At 38.0% G+C, this 19,730-nt stretch overlaps 1 protein-coding gene across 8 annotated transcripts in view; it reads left to right on the top strand.

The window, feature by feature from the left end:
• GRIP1 (glutamate receptor interacting protein 1) overlaps nt 1-19,730 on the top strand; it is a 341,423-nt gene that overhangs the window by 234,730 nt on the left and 86,963 nt on the right. For all 8 annotated transcript variants that reach the window (XM_074870519.1, XM_074870522.1, XM_074870516.1 and 5 more), the window contains exon 3: nt 19,520-19,655. In XM_074870519.1, the coding sequence (XP_074726620.1) occupies nt 19,520-19,655 (136 nt within the window). The remainder of the gene's footprint in view (nt 1-19,519; nt 19,656-19,730) is intronic.

Here is a 19,730-nt window from a genome sequence, read left to right as displayed (position 1 = left end):
TGGAATGATACTGCTAGGAGGGAAGATGGCTCCCAGGTTTTTCTTGCTGTAGCTCAGCTGTTAACATCTGAGCCAGGTTCACAGTGACTGACAAATGTGACAGACAGATGATCCATCCCCAGTGGGTAGATGTTTACCTATGTGCAAACACACCTCCAGAGCCAGTTTTTTTTTCCTCTGTGATTAATATGACATTGCCAAGACAGCAGGTATTCAAAAATAGCTGTTCTCATGCTTGCAGTTAACTTGGTCAAATTTCTTCACACTCCTGTGTCAAGTAAAACTGTAAGATGAAAACAATCCTATTATTTTTTGACCGGGTGCTGCTAACTTCAGCAGCCCTCTTTGCATCATTTGCTACAGGGCAGCCACCTTCTCAAGCAGCATTGCTTAAGTTATGCAGACCTCAATCACCTTTTCCAGACTTATCAAAAGAAACCTTCCTTGCCTTTGACTTCAGCTTCCCTCAGATTTTGTAAGCACTCCGATGCTGTGCTGTCTTGCTCTAATGCTTCATTCCCTACCAAAATATTAAATAGTCTTCACTGGCTAACTGGTTTTGCAGATTAAGAGCATGGTTTGCCTGAAAAAACGTGTCACAAAATCATCCCCTACCTTTTTTTTAGTTCTATTGTGGAAAAAAAGAATTCATTGTAGAAGTAAAACCTGAAAATAATGTATATATCTCAGTAAAGGCCGTTAGGAAGTTGAAGTATGTGTCTACAATACACTTTTTCCCCTCAATTTGCATGTGTCTCATAGACACTTATTTTTACTGTGTACTTTTAAAAATCAGCCCAGAATGCTCAGATTTGCCACTTAAGAGATTCTTAGCATTTAGAAATCCATTAGCAATAACCTCTGCAGTCACAGTTATTATGGTAACTATCTTGGGTGATTTCCTAGCAGAAGCAAGTGTTTTGACCTGTGAAATGCAGATCACAGGCTAGGAAGCTTTTCTGCACTTGAGGTGTTTATTATATCTGCAAAGTCATTTGCTGATTTTCGTGTTTGATGAGAGGCTGCAGTTGCTATATCATTTACAGTCCTTCCTGCGTGTTTGTTTAACCTGCTGGAGGTTTATCAAATGGTCTGTGAAGCATCTGCAGAGCTACATGTCTTTTACCTCTCATCTAACTGGAAATTCATGAATTTGCTTTCACATACTTAATATTGAAAGAAGTAAGATTTCTTACTTATCCTCCCTCCCTTACAGCAAAATAACTTTGTTCGAATTGTTTCATATATGGCATTCATGTAAATATGTTTCATACACAGATAAACCTAAAGTTTAGCTCTCGCAGAAAATGAAAAAAGTCTAATGAGTTCTTACCTAAATGAAATTGCTGATAATTTATTTATACATATTCTTTACAGAGCTGCTACCGTGCTAGTGCTATACAGTACTGGAAAGGATTAGAATAGAGAACAATCTAATTTCATTCCTTTCAACATAAATGAGGAAAAAAATGCATTAAAGGCAATACTGTACATGAGGAACACACACTTTTTCAAATATCCAACTAATATGAAAAGTTAAATATCTTTAAACTATTTTCACTTCTATATAAAGGTTGATTATGGGCACAGACAAAAGCAAGATTTGTTGCTGATGGTACCAAACGGCTGCATTTATGGATTTAGTTGCATATAATTTTACCAAACTTCAGCCCTTCAAAATAAAACGTATTAAATTATTCCAGCTGCAGTTTTTCCCAGCAAAATCAGTTTAGCTATATGTAGCGTGATGAGGATGAAACCCCATATAGTATCTATAACATCATTTAGAAAACTGTCTCAGCTTTCAGCCCTTGCACACACACACATTTTGGGGCAGAGATGGCAATTTTGAGTGAATCATTCTGTATTCAGTAAATGTGCTTGCAGTGGATACATGTGTATGTACCCCACCGGCCATTTGTTGGTTTGAAGCAGAAGTCCCTAGCACATGCCTTGCTGTGTCACTGTGATACTTTTCTCAGTGGAGCCTGGGACCTGAAAATAGGCCTGGAAGCACCAGTGCATCTTATCAGGTAGGGAGTCCCATCTCCTGGTGGTTTTCCTGCACAACTTCAATGTGCTCTCTGAACTCCACAAAGGGAAAACATCCTGGTTTCATTCATTTTAATGGTTTCATTCATTTTAATGAAAGTGTTGGTGATGTCTGTTGAAAAATTTATTCTCCTTTAAAGGCTTCAGTTAGAAGAGGAAGCAGGCTGTAGAGGCCACGTGAGGATAGAGGAACTAGGAAAAGCCAAACAAAGGTGGTCAAGAGTAGGCTTGAGAGGTATGGAGACCTAGTCTGAAAGAGAAGCTGGACAGGCTGGATGAGTTTGGAAAGAGGGAGGAAAGCCATATGCTCGTTAAAGGTCGTGGCAAGAGATGCTAAGTACAGGGAGGCCTGTAACCATGTGATTGTGTAACTGATCACAGTCGGTTCCTGACTGAACGCAAGATTTATCAATCCCTATAATTGCTGCTGTCCACAAGGAGTTGTAAAACTCTTGTTTTGTGAAACTGGATTTTGACTGTCCCTTGTGGAGTAGAACAGCCCAAGTTAAAGCTTCATATTGACCTCTTGAAAACCACTGCATTTCCACAGGATAGCACAGCTGAGTTTTCATGGGGGAAGAAGGGGAGTGTCATCAGAAAAATGGAAATGACATGAGAAGATCCATGAGGATGCTCAGGTTCCTTAGTCTGTTCAGAAGTGAGGAAATGTATTTAAAAATGTTCAGGCAATGTCTTTTTCTCTTGGGTGGAAATCTATTTAGACATTCTTGTCTATACTATTATCAGTCCATTATTGATCAAAAATGTAGATTCAACAGAAAAATTGATTCCTGCATCATTCAGTTGAGACAATCCTCCTGGATCCAGTATCACGAGAGAGGAAGAGGAAGCAGTAAACCCATGGATGCAGAGTGAGTCTGTGGATTCAGAAGGGTTTGAACAAATTCATTGTCAAGAAATTAATACGTAAAGACTACAAACATTGAGGAGCATGGTAGCATCTAACGTGACAGTACTGGATGTTGGGGAACTGTGTGGCAGGACTGGACTGGACAAAGTAGGCAGGCTGTCTTTCTCTCCCTAAACAGGACCTCCTTTTCTTGCTTTCCAAGATGGAGCAGGGCTAGATGGAGTGTTGGTCTGACCCAGCAGGGCATTGCTGTCTTTCAAAAGTCCTATGTCCACCAGTGCTTTAGGCAGAAGCATATGACTAGCAAAAGAAATCAGGCAGGTTCCTTTAAATTCTGAGTAATTTGCTAATCTGAGAAGTTGAGGGTAATTTTTTATCATCTGTCCACTTGGGTCTTTTTGCACTTGATAGATGCTTTTTATGTTATAGATAATTAATTTGATTTTTTAAATGATGTTCCTAATGTCTTTTCCAGTACCTCTTTAAAGAAGTTAATACATGCTTTCCATCTGGTTTTTTTTTTTTTTTTTGATCTCCTGTTCAGTTTCTGCAGTGTTTATAAATTCAGGGCATGAAGACAGCAAGGAAGTAATATATCATCTACCAAGATAACAGCACTGTCACACCAAAATACGCTATCCCAGATCTGGGTAATAGCTTGCCCTCTTCTTTACAACCCTATCAGCAGGTCAAACCTACTAGCTCTAACTGTAGACCTTGACTTTTACATCAAAATCTAATAATCTTTTTGTTACAAAATTATATGTCCATTTTGCCAATATGAAGTGGTTTAAAGTGATTCATGTGGATGGAGAAAGGGTTGTTTCTTTCCTTGTTTGTTTAATAGCATTTTCATGCTTCTTAGAATAAGAAACTTTGGTGCTTGTGTGTCTTGCTCATCACAGCCCTCATGTGTGGGGCAGAGGTACGAATTTGTGCCTTATAGTGTAGAATAAAAGAGTTAGGTATGTCTGTTTTGTGTAGGAGCTGTAAGACCACAAGTTAATTATAGCATCATTACAAACTAGTTTTTTGTTTGTGGTAAGAACAAAGAGCTCATCCTTTCAAGTTTTACTATATTTATTGTGAATTTACATTGAGTTCATGGGCCAGAAGAGACCTTGGTGACCATCTAAATTAAACATACAGCTTCTCTGAATTTACTTACATTTCAACTTGTATTTGAATTATATTTTAGAGGGACATTCAATCTATTTAAGGTTGCCAGTGATATAAAATCCATTGCAGCATTTTGTGGTTAATTAGCCTCACTGTTTTTATTTCTAGCTTGAGTATATGTGGTTTCAGCTTCATCTCATTTGTGATAGAGTTGTTTTTCATCAAAATTCACTTCATCCTTTATAGCTACTTCATTATGAAATCACTGTTTAATCCTCTCTTTTTTGAAGTAAACAAATTGTGCTTCTGGGGTCTTCTGCTCCCAGGCGTGTTTCTTTAACTATTCTGAAAGCTCTTTTCTGACTTTTCTGCCCTCTCTTTGTTTAGTTGATTCTTGTTGAATCATGTCGCAAGAATGAGATAAAGCATCCAAGTGACAGTCACTACTTCACTAAATGCAAAGGTGTACCAAGTATTGCTGTGTAAAACTGCCTTGTTTTATATTCATGGTTTGCATTAATTATTCTGCCCAGTGAGGTTTCGATCACCTCTCAGGATTCCCAAATCCTTTTCTGTCCACATTAATTTCATAATTAATTTACTGCATACATCCATTCATACCTCTTACATTAATAGAGCGGGAGACTTTATTAACTTTGTAGGTGATATACAGGCTAGTAGAATGCAGATGCTTATCTTTTTTATTTATTGTCCCTGTCCAAATTGCAGATATCACTCTCAATTTGTATCTACATGGTCTTGGGAATCCACTAATGTGTGAATAAACACATGAAGAAGGCTCTTCAGTAAAGTCTCACTTATTAACAATACTGAAGAGTACAGAAAGCAAAACAAGGAGTATTTTAATAGGGTAAAATAGCAAGGAGGCCACAATCAAAAGATGCCAACACTCTTATTCATAGAAAACGTTGGTTGAAGGACACTCTGAATATCAATCCAAGCAGGAACAAGTACCGGTCTTCAATGCTAATTGATTTTATCAGTGAAGCAAAGAGCCCAGCTTAATAGTTAACTCTGAGGCAAGATTCTGTCAAGACCTTCTTCCCATATTAGATGACATTGTGACCCCGAATACTTGTCAGATAAATGATATAGAAAACGAGCATTGACCTTTGTGGTAGTAAAAACCCAATGTCATAGAAGAATGAGGGACACATGCAGCATCTGAATTTTAGGTATCACTGACAAACCATAAGTGATCATACCTCATAACAGAGTGTGAATATTGATCCCCAAAATATTGCTTCTGTAAACAAAAGTGAGAAGTAAAAACTGATAGAGGTTGTATAGGGAACTCTTGCCATTAGACCAAGACTGCAGCAAATAGACCCAAGCTATCGAGAATATCTAATGCTGCAGTACAATTAAAATTAATTATAATTTCTAAATAACTTGCATGGAACATATTCACATGGGAGTGAAAACATCTGCTCTTCCAAAAAGTTTTCAGGTTGAGTTCTGGCTAAAAGATAGGTCATTAATTCTGGAATTGAAAATTTAGCAAGTGTATTTGAAAGTCACTACAAACTTGTAGCTACAAAACCAGATGCCTAGTAAGGAATTTCTGCAATTTTATGATAAGAATCATACCTAAGCCTAATGAGACCATTAAAATCCAAGAGCTTTATTCCTTAGCCACTAACAAAAGGTAATGGTGCAATAGAGAGCATATAGTGGATGGGAACGTAATAAAAATGATGGAGCTCAACTTACTTAATCCCACACCACGGAAAATAATAGACAAGCTTTTTTAAGTCAGTCAGTCTAGCTTAAGAGCTAGCCAACTAGGATGACAGCTGGACATGATTATAATGTATGGTAAGATATGCTTTTCATGGTCTGAGTTAAGGGTGTTGGAAATCTCAAGAGTATTTCTGACAAGTTCTGGATACATTTTATAGTCCAAATTTTCTCTATGTACAAAGTTGAAGTAGAGTCTAGAATGTTTTATATGCTGATCCAATGCACGTTTTAATATATCTGCTACCTTATAAAAATATCATTGACCAGTAGTTAATACATGGGGATCAGATGGTATCAGGGCATCATCTTGTATTTTTTTAATACACGTATGATTTAAAATTAAGAATTATAAACTCAAAACCATACCAAATCTTCTTCTCAGATGGTGGCAGTTAACATTAGACTGGTATCTTGTATCTCCATCATAAGCTCTGCATCTTCACTTGGGGAAAAATGTGATGAATGTGCAAACCTATTATGGCCTGAAGATCACCTACTCTAGACTTTGCTAAACCAAGAAGGAAAAGAAAGTCCAGAGCAAAGACTCTTATTACAGGTATTCTGTAAGTTGTATAAACTAGGTGTTTCCTGGAGAATATTGCTGGTGAAGCTGGGTTGGTTGGAAGTATGAATTTTGCAGTATTTCTAAATGAACAAAGCTTCAACGTACGAAAAGTGACATCAGCACACAAGTGCTGTCTCTCTTGTTTTGCTTGGTAAATTGGTCTAAATTTTTTTGGCTTCTTTTTTCCCCCATTATGACTTCATCTCTGCTGGGAGGGTTTGACATTATATCCACACTTACATAGTCATGTTTGGGGACATTTTTTTTAAACGTAAATCTGCCCTTAGCAGAAAGGCTTTTTGGGGGTGGAACCTGCAAGACATTTATGCAGAGCAAGCTTAGAGGAAAACAGTACTTGACGATGTTTAGCAAATGCTGAGAAAAAATTAGAGCAAATGTGTTTATTGGATAGTTTTCCTCAGGCAGAAATCACCTTTCCCATCTCTTTTCAGTCAAAAAAATCTTGGAGGAGGTGACCTTCATAATAAGCTAAATTCTGTGAATTAAGATAGATCCTGTCTAGAAATATTTACTGTTAGTGATTCTTCTGAATTCTACAGTTTAGATAAATAGCTCTGTGCAATATAAGATACCGTCAGCAGCCTCTCCTGCACTCCTTAGGAAATCCCAAATTGTGTCTATAGATGATACTAATCTTTCTGGCCATTTTAATAAACTGTTTGTTGCATACTTACGAGTAAAAACAGATCCTATCATGCCAGATGTTCTTTGTTGGTGCAAATCTTAGCTCCATAAAGTACCTTCAAACTGGTATGATACGCTTCCATTAGCAGTGCTAAGTTAAGTGATGTTATAAAAATGGCAGAAACGCTAAACCCATCAGCATGTTCGACACATGGTATCCTTTATATGTATGCCCAGACTATGGGACAGGCTGTAAATTAGCAAAAAAAAAGCTGTTAAATCTGACTATCTGATACAATACAAATTAAGGACTGGGGTGACATCTTCAAAGATTTCAAAAGTTATAGCTGTAAAATTTGAGTCTCTAATTAGATCTCTGGTTAGTTTATTTACCAGGAGCTAATGGGTTAAAAGGAAGCAAATGGGATGGTCTGCTGTTACTGTCAAAGTGTTAATCTGACATAGAAAAACAAAGGGGAGGGATTAGTTTTTTGTATTTCTTAAATCTAAATCATGGTGCTTTTTTGCATTAAAGTGGCTGAAACTGGGAGTTAAGAAATCCAACTAATTTAGATTGACACATTTGATATAGTACTTGGGACAGACAAGCAATGTATGATTTATGCCATTGCGATTGCTTTAGTCACATGAGTAACCCTATCACAATTTTTCAAAGCAGTTTAACAGTATAGTAATACAAAGAAAAAGAAGATTTGAGCACTAATCTTTTCAGGTGAAATGAATGGCAATTGCAGATGCTCAGTGCCTGATCTAGATGGAAATTTCCCGGTGATGCAGACTTCAGCTGAAAAGCATCGATTTATTAAGCCTGGGGTAGTTCATAATTTAAATGATGAAGGATAACTGAACTACACATGAACTACTCTGGCATGGGGTCCCCAGCCATTCCAGGCTTCTGAGCACGCAGCACGGCATACAGCTGAGAGCAGCCCAGTGTAAGCAGCAGTGAAGCAAAACGATACAGGTCACAGGGAGCAGCAGTTTAGTTCATTTCAAAAACTCCACATGTTGGTATATCTTGAGAAGAAAAAAGTTTCAGAATGCACCTATTTGTGTAACTCTCAGAAGTTTTATACCAAACTGGACGCATATCGAATGTAAAAATACAATTTTCTCATAGTTTTCCCTCTAGTTCTGGTTACTAAATTGTACTGTAAATGATAATAGAATGTCTGTGCCGGGGCCTATGTATTGAGAGAGGCCTGGTAGGTTCCTTAGGTGATTTTGTAAACTTAAAATTATTCAGTATTTAAATATTTTCTTTAAAAAACCTGGCCATATATCCTCTAACAGCAGAGGAGGAGAGAAACAGGGACAGTCTCATCTTGTGAGTTGTTTGCACAGAGTCAGCAACCTGAACAAGTGCTCATAAGCAGGCAGTTTCCTTTGGTTTAAGAACAACCTTCATTAAAGTGCCAGCTCTTTTTCACAAACAATCTTACTTTAAAATAAGTATTTTCAACAGGCGTGCTTTTAGTTGGGTTAGCAGTTTCCCCTATTTGCATCCTTGTTGAGATTCTGTACATTGCATTTTGTGTGAAATGAAAGATGTCAGGTAGTACTTCCAGGTAGTACTATTTAGCTGAATCTATTTCAGTCTGTTTGAAGGTTTTAGCTATTTCTTCAATTCATAGAGACACTTACCTGTCTGTCTTAACCTGGTGGCCACTGAAGGGAGAGAAAGCCTTTGCAATAGACACAATGAACAAGATGTGTGTTTGAAGCAGACATGACCCAGAATATATAGCTAGCATGTCTTAATATTTTTGGAGAGGCAGGTAGGTGTAATCATCTTTGTTCCTTTTCACCTGAAGTTTCCCGAGGATAAGAGGAAATGTTGAAAGAAAAGCCTAAAAAACTTTCCTGTGAAACATGCATCACATTATGGAGTTTGGCAGAGGAAAGTCTTTTTTTCCTGCAGTATACAATAATGAGACTGCTCCGAGATAATGTAAGCCTCTTACATTGATGTCACATTCAGATTTTTGCTGAGACCTGCATACAGCTTCTTGAAGTGACCTGAAGATGTAAGATGTTCCTATTGTCTCACAGGCTAATAGGTGCAATATTACTAGGTGCTAATATGATGCCATTTCAGTTTCTGCTAATGATGTGGCATATGCTGGAAATTTAGATGAGAAAAGAAATCACATCATATAGGTACATTCTTGCAGCTGTGCATTTTAGTGTTTCACTGCAATGATTTGTTCAGCAAGCTTGACTATCTAATAAGTTAGTTCATGCAAATGAATGCATCTGTCTTCATTCCTCTTTGCCATTAGTTCGTTATGCATGCATTAAACCTTAGGGAATAAGTACAGAGATTGATTAGAGAGTTACAGAGCGCAGGTTAGCAGCCAAGAAATGCTTGAATTATTCCTTTTTTTCCTTTTTTTTTTTTCCTGTTGGCAAACTTTTTACAGAAACAGTAAATCCTTGTGGATTTTAAATGCTTATTGATAGCTAAAGTCAACACTATTCCTGTGATTTGGCAACTTTTAATATAAGCCAGTAGCTTATTTTATAGTTCTTTAACCCTGCTTTTCCTTTGGCTTTAACTACATTTTTTCTTCATCCTGAATATTAAGTTAATGGTCCTATTGTCACAGGCATTTTTTTTTTATTATAAACACCTGAGAAAAAAATTCAGTGCATCCTATTTGTCAGGTGTTGTTGCATATTAAATTCACCCCTAAGCCATCCTTGAAACTTTAGTTTTATATCAGACTGAAGTACAGCAAAAGAATGAGTCATTATCAGATTGCTTTTTAAAACATTCATAGCTATGTATTCTTTCAGCTTATTTTTGAACAACCATGTCTCAGAAGTGGGCATTTCTGGATTGTGGTTTTCTGCAAAGATAGAGTAAGCAACCATAAAGGCATCAGTGATAACTGAGCACAAAGGACAAAAGATAAAATCTGTAGGAAGTAATCACTCTCATTTTCCATTTTTTTTCATTCATTTCTCATTTTTCCAAGGATTGTCTAATCTTCCACACAGACACTTTGATAAACCCTTTTGTCAGGCCGAATCTCCCTCAGTACTACCAAGTAGAAAGATAGGGTGTGTGTACATCATTCAACTTATGTTCTACAAAGAGGTACATGACCCCTAAAAAAATATCTGCTCCTTAATACAAGTACTAGGAAAAGTTTTACTGGCCCATTCCTCCAAATTTCAGTCATCATAATATATATTTGAAAATATACCATACATTTTTTGAATGCCTGCACAACAGTTCATCTAAAAAGGAGTGACACCATTACTGTATTCTTTTCTGATCCTTACTGCTTCAATTTTGCCATGATACTAGTGATCTTGGCTCCACGTCTTGAAAAGGAAAACTGATGTTTGTATTAACTAAAATGTTAAATTATGTAGCAACTGTAGACCATGACAGGCAACTCAAAATATGTTTAATAAAAATAAATGACAGCTCAAATGGAGAAATGTGATCTAATGGCACTGTTGCTAAAACTTACCTGGTAGCCACAGGATGTTGAAACAGTGCAAGGAGCTGCAAAATATATCTTAAATGGCAAACACCTAAGCAATTCAGGCAGTTCTTAATCTAAAATGGACAGAAGATTAAGAGGTGATTTGATCAGAGGTTAGCCTGGGAGTAATGGTGGTAGTATAATGAGATCTTGGGATTGAAGACTTGTCTACTCCCGATTCAGATAGAAATTAGCTGTGCATGTAGCAGATTTTCCATCACATGATGCTTTCAAGGCCACATTAGATATCTTTCTAAAAGGTAATCTGTAGCTGCAGATATCACTATATCACGTTTCTCTGCTTGTGTCACTCTGGAGATCAGATAGAGAATTGTTCTCAGTGGTTCCTTCCTGCCTTGAAATGCACAAATGCAATCAATCCTGTAATCAATCCTGCCTGATCCATTTTGGTAACATTAGAAAGCAGAGAAACTGGAACAGTCAGGCAGTGCTTTTGTGAATAGTGTCACCTCAGTACAAATAAATGCTAATTAGCAAGAGTTCTCTTGGTGCTAATTTCTCAATAAAGGAAATGAGGAGGAAGTTGGAAGTGAATCCATCAGAATTATGGGAATAAGTTTTATAAATCAAAAGACATTGTGTGGAAGTAAAGAGTTTAGAGCTCTGCAAAGCCCTGTACTGTCTGTTTAAGAGGTTGTGAAGGTTGAGGCCATTGAGTCATTCATCATTGTGCTTGTTTTGCCTTACTCTCCAATGTCCTTGCTTCAGAAAGCTCCACCACCATTTAGTGAGCTGCTTTGGGCCTCACATATGTTCAGGAATTTGCCTCCACAGATGATATGAAAGCAGAAAAATGCTTGAACTTACTGAAAGCTAGCAAGTGCCTCAAGGTGGAACGGGTCCTTATCTGAAGGTAAGGAAGTTGGTCATTGCAAATCTTCAAGCATGCAGGTAGTGATCAACACATAGTGTAGATACTCCCCCAAAGAAAGCCATCAATGAAAACACTAGAACTTCACAGCTAGCTCAAGGAATAAATGTGCTTTAACTGGACGACATCATTGAGCAAGTTTATAGTTCACACTGCATATTTATTCCAACCCTGTTGCAAGGTGGCATGACAGGAATCGAAAGATCTTTTTTGTAGGTAATAATAAAAAAAAAAAAAAAGTTTTGTTGTGATTCCACTAAATCTACATCTTCTTACAGTAATAAAGTATTCATATTTGCTGAAGCCAGATGTTTTAATATTTTATAATTTTCTTAATAATTTTTCCTCTAATTGAATTTCTCTGCCAAGATTTGCTCAGGGATTACAAGTACTAATTCTATTATTTTTGACACTTAAACTTGAAACATATCTTACTTCCTATATCCATTTTAATTTAAATATGTTGATTGTTCTTCAATATGCTTACAAGAATTCAAGTTGTAATTTGATTCTTTACCTATAATAGGGGATTATAGAACTTTTATGTTTACACTTTCCTTCTATGCAGATGTTCTGCATTGTATTATGTTCCACCTTTATGGACATCTGCACAAATTAAGAAAACAGGAAGTATATGAGCAAAAAATGACAGAAAGATACCTTAAAAATTAAGACCCCTCCAAATGTCATGGCAGTTTTAAACATTTTCTCAGTGGCTGTGTTTTTGCCCTTCCCCACCATTGGGCTCTCCCACACAGTCCAAAGCCAGGTGGAATGAAAAAAAAATTAGTTGTTTTTGCATGTCTTCATGTTACTCCTCCATAAGCCTTGTCACCACCCAACTCAAGAAAATGTAGAGAGGGAAGGGCTTGTTGTTCTGACTGTGTGTGGCCTGATACTTTCAGTACTTGCTGTAGGGTGAAAAGCAAACTACAAAGAGAAGAATTCAGAAGTGGTCAGTGACAAAAATTCCTAGTAGCCACAGCTCTTAGAAGAATCAAATGACATCATCTGTATTGAGATAACTCAAGTTGATCTCTTCGAATGCATGGTATCTGTCAAAGTAACATCATGAATAATTTTAGGCTGCTAGCACTTGGAATGTTTGGGACTATTGACATGTATTCTTGATTTGTTGTTTTCTGGCAATATTGTTGTGGTGGTTTAGCCCCTGCCGGGGTCTGAGACCACGCGGCCGCTGCCCCTCCCCCACAAAGGGAGTGAAATACAAAGCCCCAAGACTGAAATAAGGAAAGGTTTAATACAACAGTGCAATAGCAACACAACAAACCACAACAATAACAATAACAGTAATAATGATAGCAATGAACAGAGCAAAATAGCTACCAAATACAGCAGTTTGAAGCACGATGTACAAAACCACGAGTGCACCGCGCTCCGCGCCAGGAAAATGTGACCTGCCAGGATGTGACGTCCGCATGGTATCTGAATAACCCGGCTAGAGCTCCCCCCCTCTGCTGGGGAAACTTAACCCTATCCTGGTTAAACCAGGACAATTGTGCAACCCAATTGTGAACAAAAGCAAACTAAAAAAACTTATTTGAAAACTGTATTTCATTACGGAATTTCTGCGAGCAGAACTATCCAGAGGACCAAAAAGCCTGTTGTTCCCTCACCAGCACTTCTCTTGTTTGGCAAAGCTTCTAGCTGTATGGCCACCCAGCTCCCACCTTAGTCTGCATATGTGCTGCAGTTAGCCTGGAGAAACCTCTGCTTCTTACACAACTGCTTCCATGGACCACTTCTCCCTCTAAGTTCAAAGTAGCCTTTTTTTGCGTCCTCATATGACACCATCCCTTGTAAGTTTGCTGTACAGAGATCATTCTTATCATTGCTGTACAAAGCTGCTTCTCTGTGAAAACTGATTTTACACCATGCCATACCATTTTTGCATTTTCTGGCAAATGTTTTCTACCACTCCTGTCTATGGTGGGTGGACTCAGACACAAGCAGGATATTGACTCTTGAGCATGTGCCATGGCTGTCCTGCTGCTGGAGAAGTGCTGGGACAGTTTGTTATAAGTGCACTGTAGGCTGTGGGATGGAAATGTTAAGCCTTTGGAAGGTAATAATGGTTTTACTCTGGTCACTGTAAAAAATGAAATGCAGTTCTCCAACAGCCGATTGCAGATTTTTCTCTATCACACTCAAAAAGAACAGTTGTTTTTGTAGAAAGGGTCTTACTCGTACAGTCTTGCAAAACAGTTCACTCCTGAAATGTAATTACTGAAGTTACTGTGGTGTGAGTCAATATCTGTGTCATATATCAGGTGTTTCTTCCAATACTCTTCTGCTAAGAAATTGATGAGGTTCTTGTCATTAAGAATGAAGAGGCATGTTTTGTCTGTTAACTGGCTTTCAGTTGGTGGTTATTTGATTTCAGGTTTGGCATATTTGTATTAATTTCTAATCTTATAAATAGAGTTTCAAATGTACTGCTTATGTTTGATGCTAAATTGAAGACCACCCCTGTTGTATGCCTCAGTTTTGATTTAGAGAGAGTTGGCTGCCAAAGTATCTGTTTCTTTGACTTAGAATATGATCAACGTACCCAAAACCAAATAGAGCAAGAGCTGTGCTCTTTTTAGGCAGGAAACCAGCAAACCCAGATTGTGAGCTGTGCTGCCATGTCCTGCAGCCCTGGTGTTTTCAGTGTGTTATGTGATCACATCCTGTATATCACCGCCTGGAGCTGATCATAAAATATCATTATTTGCTTTTCTAGGTCATGCTTAGGCCAGGCAACAGCCAGAGTTTTTCCAGTTCATAAGCGTTGGTGGAAGGTATTTGGTTTTTAGATAATATTTCTGGAGTGACAAAGTCATCTTGTAGATGCTCTTATAGCTGAAAAAAAAAAAAAAAAGAAAAAAAGGGTTGTCTAAGGCCCTGTACACAACCAAAACAGCTGCTTTTTGCAAGTGCCTGGACCTTACCTATCTCCATTGCTTTCACTGAAAATGGTACGTTTCACCTTTACAGCATTTATCCAAGCTATCAGTCATGTTAGCCCAGCTGCCGTCCCAAGGCAGCCTGCATTGGCAGTGTTTTAAATTTACAGTCCCATTGGTAACTGCGGTATGTTGTGCCTCATAGATGTGCTCTGATGCACCTCATACCAGTGCGTCTTCTGCTGTGAGTTGCTGGGTTCTGAACTAGGATTGGTTTGGGGATTGTCACTCCACAGGCTGGAGGCGACGGTACAGTGTAGGTTAAGGTCAGCTTCACATTTGCAGATGCTCTTCACCAATGTGGTTTTGTTTGCTTGTTTTTAATAAAAATTTAGGTGTTTTAGGAGTTAGTTACAGCCAGTCATGAAAAGGACAACAAGGAATTGTATGTTCATCATCTATCTCTCTTGTCACACTCAGAGAAATACACCTACTCACAAGATTTGAAACATTGAGTAGATGCGATGTCCCCAGTATAACAAACTGCTATCTGTTTCTTAAGAATTGACTTTATGTGATTTCTTACTAAGACATGAGATGCCTACTGGAATGTAAAGCAGAATGTTTCCTCTGTAGAATTTCTGCTGACGTACAGGGAAAATCCATACAAGAACAGCATTGACTGTATTTTCAACAGACTTACCAATTACTTACTTATTGATTATATATGTCTTTTTGCAGGAAACGATCAATAACAGCAAGTATTTTAGGTTAAGTTTCATTTATGCCCTGTCCCAGCTGCACTGAACAAACTCCGTCACTTAGGTGGAGGATATGAGCACTTAACCTGATTGTGTAGATTTTAGGCATTTTCTTGGATTTTAAAATGAAAATTTCACAGAAGGGGCAGAAAAGACGCTCAATATCTATAATGAAGGCAAATATTTTTCAGTTTTACTTTAATATATAAATTAAGACATAAACTTATAGGAATGTGGAAAATTGAGTTCTCCCAGCTTTCAAATGTTGTTCTGTGAAAAAAATCTCTTCTGTAGTCTAGCATTTTGTTTTCTTTTGAAGTGAATATATTCCAAGTTCAGAAATCTCATGAGTCAATTTATTTTCAATGCTTTTTATTCATTAGATTATATTATTTACATGCATCAAAAGGTAGGAAACTACAAAAAGTCTGATCATGTATAAAATTCTAGAAGCTTTATCATGATACTATTTTTCTTGAAGAAAAATTAATTTTACATGGTATTTCTTGGATTTTACTTGCTTGCAAGTTGTTCCATTTACTCATCATCTTACAATAAGATTTACACAGTCTTGTATTTGAGCACCAGTTTATCTTTGAAATTTTCTTGTGCTATGTTGAGTATCCCTGTAGTCTTCTAGGCTGCAGGGCAGATCATAGTCTTGTTACACCAACTGACCCTGCTGCAAGTTGGGAACACACGGTGTCGCAGTATCAAACCTAAGAGAAGCATCCAGACCAGGAATTAAGAAAGCAGCAGCAGCGTAATGTTTTCTTTAGAGTTCAGCTGCTATGTATGCTCCGCCTTACAGGACTGGAGATCTAAATGAAGCTCTTTGGAGCAGAACCTTTCTTTTCCATCTTATGTTTGCATGTGTGTACAAGTATGTGTGTGTGTACAAGTATGCATGTTTGCACTCCCCTTGGTGAGCCCATCTCCAGTATTCAGCAGGATTCCTGAGCCCGGTACTGGAGGTAGGTGGATGCCAGAAAAGCCGTAGTGTGACTGGACAGATAGACAGACGTGTGCCCAGGATCACCCCTGTCGCTGAAGGACACGTTGGAAGTCCTGGGGCATTCCCTAAACCTCCCCAGGCCAAGGGGAGGCAGAGCCCAATGTGAGCTGCATTTTGCTGCGTGCTACTGGAGTTGTTAATGGTGGAAGAGAAAGAAGTTCTCAAGTGCATTTCTCCAACTGAAGTGTAAAATGGTATTGATTGGGGCTTTTTATAGACTTGGAACCATCTTTTCTCTGCAGTTTCATTTTAGAATAATTCATTTGGTTCATATCACAGAGCTGTACTGCAGGGGTGTTGTTCTGATATTTGATACTTCATAAACTGTTATGGAGTTAGAAGTCGTTTCTTAAGCTCATGTTCTATATTCAGTTTACCACTAAGCAAAAGACTTGTAAATTCAATTCCTGGTTTAGTCATAAATTATAAGAAATCTGGAAATAACTTCTCTTCTCATGCTGGCTATGCTAATGTTATTAGCAATGTGGGAGTACATGTAGGAAAGAACCGACCCCAGAGACTTATAACTAATTAGGAGTTTGCTGGTTGGCATAAGTAATGAATTATGAGTGAGGTGATACATGGAGTAGTTTGATTTTTAACCCACAAAGAGTAGCATAGCTTTGTGTTAACTAGTGAATAGAGACTGACCTTGCATTAGTTAGGGAATAGCGTGTACAGATGCAGTTGCTTGTTGTATTGGAAATGGAGTCCCAGGGTTGTTCTGATATTGGGTATTTCCATAACTCCAGTGGGATTAGTCTGTAATGATAATGTTGAAGCAATGCAGATGGGTAAACATGTACTATATAGCATTATAAGAAAAGTAACTGTGCAATTTAAGAACGCAAAGATGAAAAACAGAGAGACTGGGTATCGAATGGGCCTGGTTCAGAGCACATCCAGGGATAACAGTCTTTTATAAGCAAAACCAACTTAGGCAGTTTAATTTCTTCCTGTTATGATTATGTACAAGAAAAGCTACAAAATCCTTCAGGGGGGCAAACCTGATGAAACTGTTGCATACTCCTAGATAACCTTATCTGTCAGCAGTGAGCATTTCACACCACCACTCCCTTATAGTGTCGGTGCATTTTCCCCTCCTGCCTACCACGGAAGGATGTTTACAGGTCCCTGTTCTGTTGGCAGAGGTATACAGAAACTTGTCAGAATAGATAGTGAGATGGAACAAGCCTGGTCATTACTTTCCATGCCAGTAGTTGCAGGGAACTGTATCATTGTTAGCTGACTTAAAACACTGCATGGATCATCTGTTCCCCATGTCACTTCAGGCAGCAGAGTATTTCCCAGCATTGGATTGCAAGCTCAGAACCTATATAAAAGATGAAAACACATGTCAGTATTATGCTGTGGCAAAAGATTAGGCGTGTGCAGTACAGTGTTGATGTCCTGCGTACATGTTCTGGCAAAGTATTTGTTAAAAAAAAATCTTAGATGATCCTGAGAACCAGATTGTACTACTGAGAAGTACAAAGGAAGGCTTCAGTTTGGGACATGGGAGAGAAAGGGGAATTTTCCTTTTGACTCCATATCTCACAATCAAGTAAATCCTGAATAAACAAGTGTGACACGCTAGCCAAGCACCTGATGTTGCATTGTGTATTTTTGGTTGCAGTACTATCTCTAACTCTTGTAATCATTATGAATACTTGCAGGTTTTTATAAAACTGAAAGCAACATTTTGGTCCATAGCGTCTCCTACAGCTATGCAACATGTCTACATGTTCAGATGCAGGTAATCACATCTGTTCTTTCTGAACTGTCAAAAAGGCCAGATGTGAGCAAATATTGTGGAAGCTCAGTAGCTTCCAAATTATGTCAAATGTTGGTTTGGTGTCAGTCAAGTTGGAGAACATACCAGGTAGCTTTGCTACTGTCTGCTGCTGACTGGATAGAGACACATTTTGAACAGTTCCACAGTCTCTTGTAATCTTACCTTTTTGCAAATACATCTTCCACTTTTTAAATACTTTTTTCAACAATCCATGGTGCCGACCGAATACACTGCAGAATTTTGTTTTAGTAGAAGCTTTATAATCATAAGAGAACTCTTGCCCAAGCACTTAAGTCATGCTGTATAATGGTAAAAATGTGAATAACTGAAGTGAGGTCATTGTCAGCCAGAATGGAAAAAAGAGCCTGTCAGCCACTTTAGAAAGGAGCAGGAACATTACATAGGATGATGCTATGTCTGCAAAAGGTTCAGCAGTTAACCCTATGAGAAATACTACCAAGGTTTACAGGATACTCCACCAGGGCTGGGGGCTCTGTCTGTCACCATTACCTCTGTGTTGCTCAGGTTTGGCAGTTCTAATTCAAGCAGTTGTTCTTCATCCTGAAGTCAAGATGTATTAGGTCATCTTCTCAGTCATATAGAAATAACCAGAGAGATGGATGATCCTTCCAGGATGTCATCATTTTTTGGGTAGATCTTTAGGACTTCATGCATTTTTCCAGAATATCTCGACGGCTGGTAGTTTTAATAGGTCTTTGACTGGAAACACTGGACATGAGGTATGATTGCCTCGTGGCTTTCCAAAGAGTTGCAGCCCTGATGCAACTGTGCATATGTAGTTTGCCTTGTCCAGCCGCGTGCAATCAGGACATCTCTTTTTGAGACCTCGAGGCTTTCTGTTGCAGGTGAACCTGCATTTGTTGAGGTCTGTGAGATTCGCTTGGTATTTTCCAAGAATGCTAAATGGGCAAACTGCAGGAGAGGGTGTCCTAGACATCATGTGAGGAAAATTTTATATATGCAACTATAACTATGAAAGCCCTTCATTTACTTTATACCCATTTGGCAGAGATTTCACAGAGTTACAGTGGAGATCTATTTGTGTAAGAATAAGGAATAAAGCTGTTAAGATCTGATACATTCAATCTCCATCTGGATTCTTATTACGTTCAATTGTTTTGATTAACACTGACATCTACTAGTGGCCTCAAAGTGAGTCTGGATCTAAAATTTTCTAGTACAGTTATATCTTTGTGTCTTTTCTATTTAGTCAATCAGTGGAAGTACTTTATAAAACACAGCGTTCAGACGGAGAAAGCAGAAAATGAGAAAAGAGTTTTTTAAAAATGTGGAACAACTACCTTTAATTATAAGTGTTGCTGGACTTTGTATTTATTGGTTCTGAATAGTATGCTAGCACATTGGTGTCATTTTTAATAACCTTTTACAGAACATATGTCTGTGATTTATCTATATGCAAAGTCTTGCAGACAGAACTTGTGAACTGTAACATAGAGAATCTCCAGATGTAGACGTTATTTCTTATTAACATACACAATGATTTTCTTGGGAAGTAGATGACATTTTAGAAAGGCAACATCTGTGTTATCACTTAAATTTTAATAATGCTAATAATTTTCTTTCAACAGAGGAATTCAAGGGCTCAACAATAGTTGAATTAATGAAAAAAGAAGGCACCACCCTAGGGCTTACAGTATCGGGTGGAATCGACAAGGATGGGAAACCAAGAGTATCTAACCTTCGTCAAGGAGGAATCGCTGCTAGGTAACCACATCTCAAGCCACAAAATGCATTATAAGATGTGATTGCTTCAGAAATACATACCCCATCAGAAAGGTC

This window comes from Strix uralensis, chromosome 5 (assembly GCF_047716275.1).
Source record: "Strix uralensis isolate ZFMK-TIS-50842 chromosome 5, bStrUra1, whole genome shotgun sequence".
NCBI lineage: Eukaryota > Metazoa > Chordata > Aves > Strigiformes > Strigidae > Strix > Strix uralensis.
Note: the sequence above shows the minus strand (reverse complement) of the source record. Positions and strands in the feature narration are given on the sequence as shown.